The following is a 3917-nucleotide window of genomic DNA, read 5'->3' as shown; positions in this document are numbered from 1 at the left end:
GGTGGGGCTCGCAGAGTGCCAGTGTATGTGTGGACAGGTGTGGGTGTGTGCAGGTGTGTGCTCGCGTGTGGGGTGGGTGGGTGTGCCCCTGGGTGTGCCCCTCGTCAGTGGAGAGCTCCATGGGGGCCTCGGTGAGACCACCATGGTCATGGGCCTCTGGACATAAATATAGCACCGGGCTGTTCCGCTCTGGCCTGGGCGGAGACCTGAGTGGGCCCCGTCTTCACAAGTCAGACACAGGCTTTGCAGCCCCAGGGCCCTGGTGCCCGCTGGCACACTGCTCCCTGCTCGGGCTGGCACGGTGTGCGCCTCTTTTCTTCCCAGCGAGGCTGCCGCCGCAAGCCGGCACGCAGGATCTTTCTCTAGCAGCGCTCCGTCAGTAGCGAGGGGCCTGACCCTGGGTGGTGCTGCACACGGTGGGCACGTCTGTGGCATGGGGTGGGGGAGGCCAGGGATGCCGCATGCTCGGCACCCCGCAGAGCAGGCTGACCCCAGATCTCAGCAGCGGCCCAGAGGAGCCTGCTCTAGGAGCCCCCCAGTGCCCTGAGCCTACTCTTCCAAGCCAGCCGTGGGAAGGGGCGCCCCTTACACACCCCGGCTTCTGCCTGCCTGGAGTCTGGACACAGACTGGGGGAGGCAGGGTGAGCAGGGTGGACGAGGTGAGCCGGGCTGCCCTGCTGGACAGTCTGAGCTTTTCTGGCCAGGCGCTGCCTTCCCCGGCGATTCTGCACCACTGACCACCCAGCTCCGTGCTGAGCTCCGGTGCGTTTGCATTTGGGATGCAGGTGAAGCGTGGGCTGGCTCAGCCTCCTCTCCGGGGACAGGACGCCTCAGCGCTTGGTGGAGGACCCGTGGTCACCCGTGCAGCGAGGGTCCCTGGGAACTGGTGCCGTGCCGTCACTGTCACATGCATAGCGCATAGTCGCCTGTGCCAGGCACCTGCTGGGGAGGGGCTGAGGAGGCGGTGACCAGAGCCTGGGGGCCTGGGCTGAGATGTGGGAGCCCAGGCAGGGGGCAGGGACGAATGGCAGGTGGTCCCGAGTCCCCCAGGGCACGGGGCTGTGAGCTTTGCACTGAGGGCCTGAGAGCTGAGCTCGGTACGTGTGGCGGGTCTCACAGCCACAGAAGGAAACCGCCCAGGCTGAGAAGAGCCACTCGTCCCCACCCTGTTTCTCAGGGTGCGGGCACTCACGGGTGTTCATGCATTGTATTTGGAGCTGGCCATGGTGCACGCCCGTCATCCCATCGCCCTGGGAGGCTGAGGCAGGAGGATCACAAGTTCAAGCCCAGCCTGGGCAACTTGGTGACTTAGGGAGACCCTGTCTCAAAATAAAAATAACAAAGGCCGGGGACAGAGCTCCTGGTGAGGAGGTGGCCCTGGTGTCGCCCCACTGACCGCCTTCCCCACCCCGCAGGCACCGGTGAGAGCGGCAAGAGCACCTTCATCAAGCAGATGCGCATCATCCACGGGGCCGGCTACTCCGAGGAGGACAAGCGCGGCTTCACCAAGCTGGTCTACCAGAACATCTTCACCGCCATGCAGGCCATGATCCGCGCTATGGACACACTCAAGATCCTCTACAAGGACGAGCAGAACGAGGTGAGCGCCTGGGGCCGCGGGGGCGTCTGCGCATGGCCCCCCGCCTCCTGAGACCCTGAGCGCCCGCGCTCCTCTCGCTGTGGGTTGGAGGAACGACTCGTGTGCCACCGCCTGCCTGTGGGAGGGGTGCAGCTCTGGGCTTTTTTGTTTTTCTCGTTGAGTTTATGGTACTTTTTAGGTACAGTTACGCTCATCATTGGGATCTTGTGCCTCTACATGATAGGACTTGGTTCTCATTTTTTCCTCATCCTCCTGCCCTGTTTTTATTCCCGCTCCATGCTTTATTTATTTATTTATTGTTTTTTATTTTTGAGACGGGGTCACACTTTGTAGTTGAGACTGACCTAGAACTCACTGTGTAGCCCAGGCTGGTCTCAAACTCACAGCGATCCTCCTGCCTCAGCCTCCCAAGTGCTGGGATAATAGGCATGTGCCACCACGCCCAGCTTGAGCTTTTTTTGTTTGGTATTTTTTTTTTTTTTTTTTTTTACAGTACCAGAGATGGAACCCAGGCCCTTCACACTGAGCTACATCCCCAGCCCTTTTTATTTTGAATCAAGGTCTCCCGAGTTGCTGAGTCACCCAGCCAGGGCTTGAACTCAGGACCCTCCTCCTTAGCCTCCCAGTGTTGGGATTACAAGCATGAGCTACACATCTGGTTTCTTAGTGGTGTATTTATTTATTTTTTTTGGTACTGGGGATGGAGCTCGGGTCGTTTGCGAGAGGCGACAGAACCACTGAGCTAAATCCCCGGCCCCAGTGGTTTTTCATATAGTCACAGAATTGTGGAGCCATTGCCACTGTCTAGTTCCAGAACATTCTGTCACCACTGGGGAGACCCCATCCAGCCCACGAGCAGTTGGTCACCTGTCCCCTCAGCACCCCGCGTCCTTTGTCTCTGGAGTCGCCTGTCCCGGGCGCTTCCTGTCTGTGGAGCGCACGCTGTGTCCTCTTCTCTGGCGTCTCTCACTGAGCACTGGTGACACCGTGGCGAGTGTCACAGCCTCGCTCCTGTCCCGGCTGAGCGACCTCCACACGGGGACAGCTTCTCCGTGTGCGTCCATTCACCAGCTGAGGGGACGTGGGCTGTTTCCACTTCTGGCTGCTGTGAATCGCGCTGCTTGCGTGTGGCCGTGAGCATCGAGTGGACGTGTCTGGGTGTAGAGCTCGGTGTGGGACTTGGCAGAGCCTGGAAGGCGCCACGGAACCATCACCCGAGGCCGCGGCACCACTTCCTGCACCCGTGAGCTGGGCCCTTGGTGCCTCTTGCCGCTGACCCCCAGCCCTTCTGGATGGGGAAGTTGACCTGCTTTACCGGTCTGTCTTCAGGGGCTTCTGACTCAGCCCTGGAAACTTAGCTGGGGCTGACGTTTGGTGTTGGAGTCCACATTCACCCAGATGTGGTTCAAATTACTTCATTTAGTTTAAGCCGAAGCCCATCAGGCAGATTTCTGACTTGTCCGCAATTCGAATCTTCCTCCCCTTGCCCCAGTTCCAGGTCACGGGGGACCCGCAGAGCCCCAGTGCTAGTTGGGGGCCCACTGTCCCCGGTGTGGGCCCCTGGGGGTCTCCTGCCCCCTGCACCTTGGCCGCCCCTGCATCCATCTGGGAAGCCTGGTCCCTTCCAGGCTGTGATGCCCACCTGTGTCTGCACATGGCCAGGTGGAGGCCTGTTTGAGCAGAGCATTTTGTTTTGTTTTGTTTGTTTTTGCCATACCAGGGATTGAACCCAGAGTCATCTCACTGAGCTTCATCCTCAGCCCTTTTTGTTTTTTATTTTTTTGAGACAGGGTGTCACTTAAATCGCCCAGGGTGGGCTGGAACTTGGGACCCTTGGCCCCGGCCTCCGGAGCACTGTGGACAGATGTGGGCCCCGGTGCCGCTCTGGTTATGTCCCGGGCAGGCTGCACCTGCAGACCTGGGTCCCGCCCAGGGAGGCTGGTGGCCGGCGGCGAGGCTGGAGATTGGCGTGTGGCCTTTTCAGAAGAAGCTGAGCCCGCTCCAGCAGCGCAGGGTCGGTGGACCTTCCAGACAGGCTGCCTGAATGTCCTGGTGCCCCGTGTGCTGGTCCAGGCCAGGGGCCCAGGGGCCCCACCTCCCTGGGCTGAGGCAGAGGAAGGTGGGTGGGCAGGGCGGGCCGCCCCATGCATTCCGCTGTCCGCCTCCCAAGCCCTTCGGCCACCTCAAGCCACACGCTGGGGCTGGCAGCTCGGTGAAGGAGGGAGGGGAGGCCAGCGCCCCTCAGGGCCTCGGAGTCTGAGGGGCAGCAGACAGCAGTCATGGGGGAGGGGCCAGGCGCCAGGCTTGGCACGGAAGC

At 61.0% G+C, this 3917-nt stretch overlaps 1 protein-coding gene across 1 annotated transcript in view; it reads left to right on the top strand.

Annotated features, from left to right (window-relative positions):
- The window catches only part of Gna11 (G protein subunit alpha 11), a 12900-nt gene that overhangs the window by 2349 nt on the left and 6634 nt on the right, over positions 1–3917 (top strand). Inside the window, exon 2 of the mRNA XM_019209080.2 lies at positions 1345–1600. Within this exon, the coding sequence (XP_019064625.1) occupies positions 1345–1600 (256 nt within the window). The remainder of the gene's footprint in view (positions 1–1344; positions 1601–3917) is intronic.

Source organism: Fukomys damarensis, unplaced genomic scaffold (genome assembly GCF_012274545.1).
Source record: "Fukomys damarensis isolate Sample0158 unplaced genomic scaffold, DMR_v1.0_HiC HiC_scaffold_37, whole genome shotgun sequence".
Taxonomy (NCBI): domain Eukaryota; kingdom Metazoa; phylum Chordata; class Mammalia; order Rodentia; family Bathyergidae; genus Fukomys; species Fukomys damarensis.
Note: the sequence above shows the minus strand (reverse complement) of the source record. Positions and strands in the feature narration are given on the sequence as shown.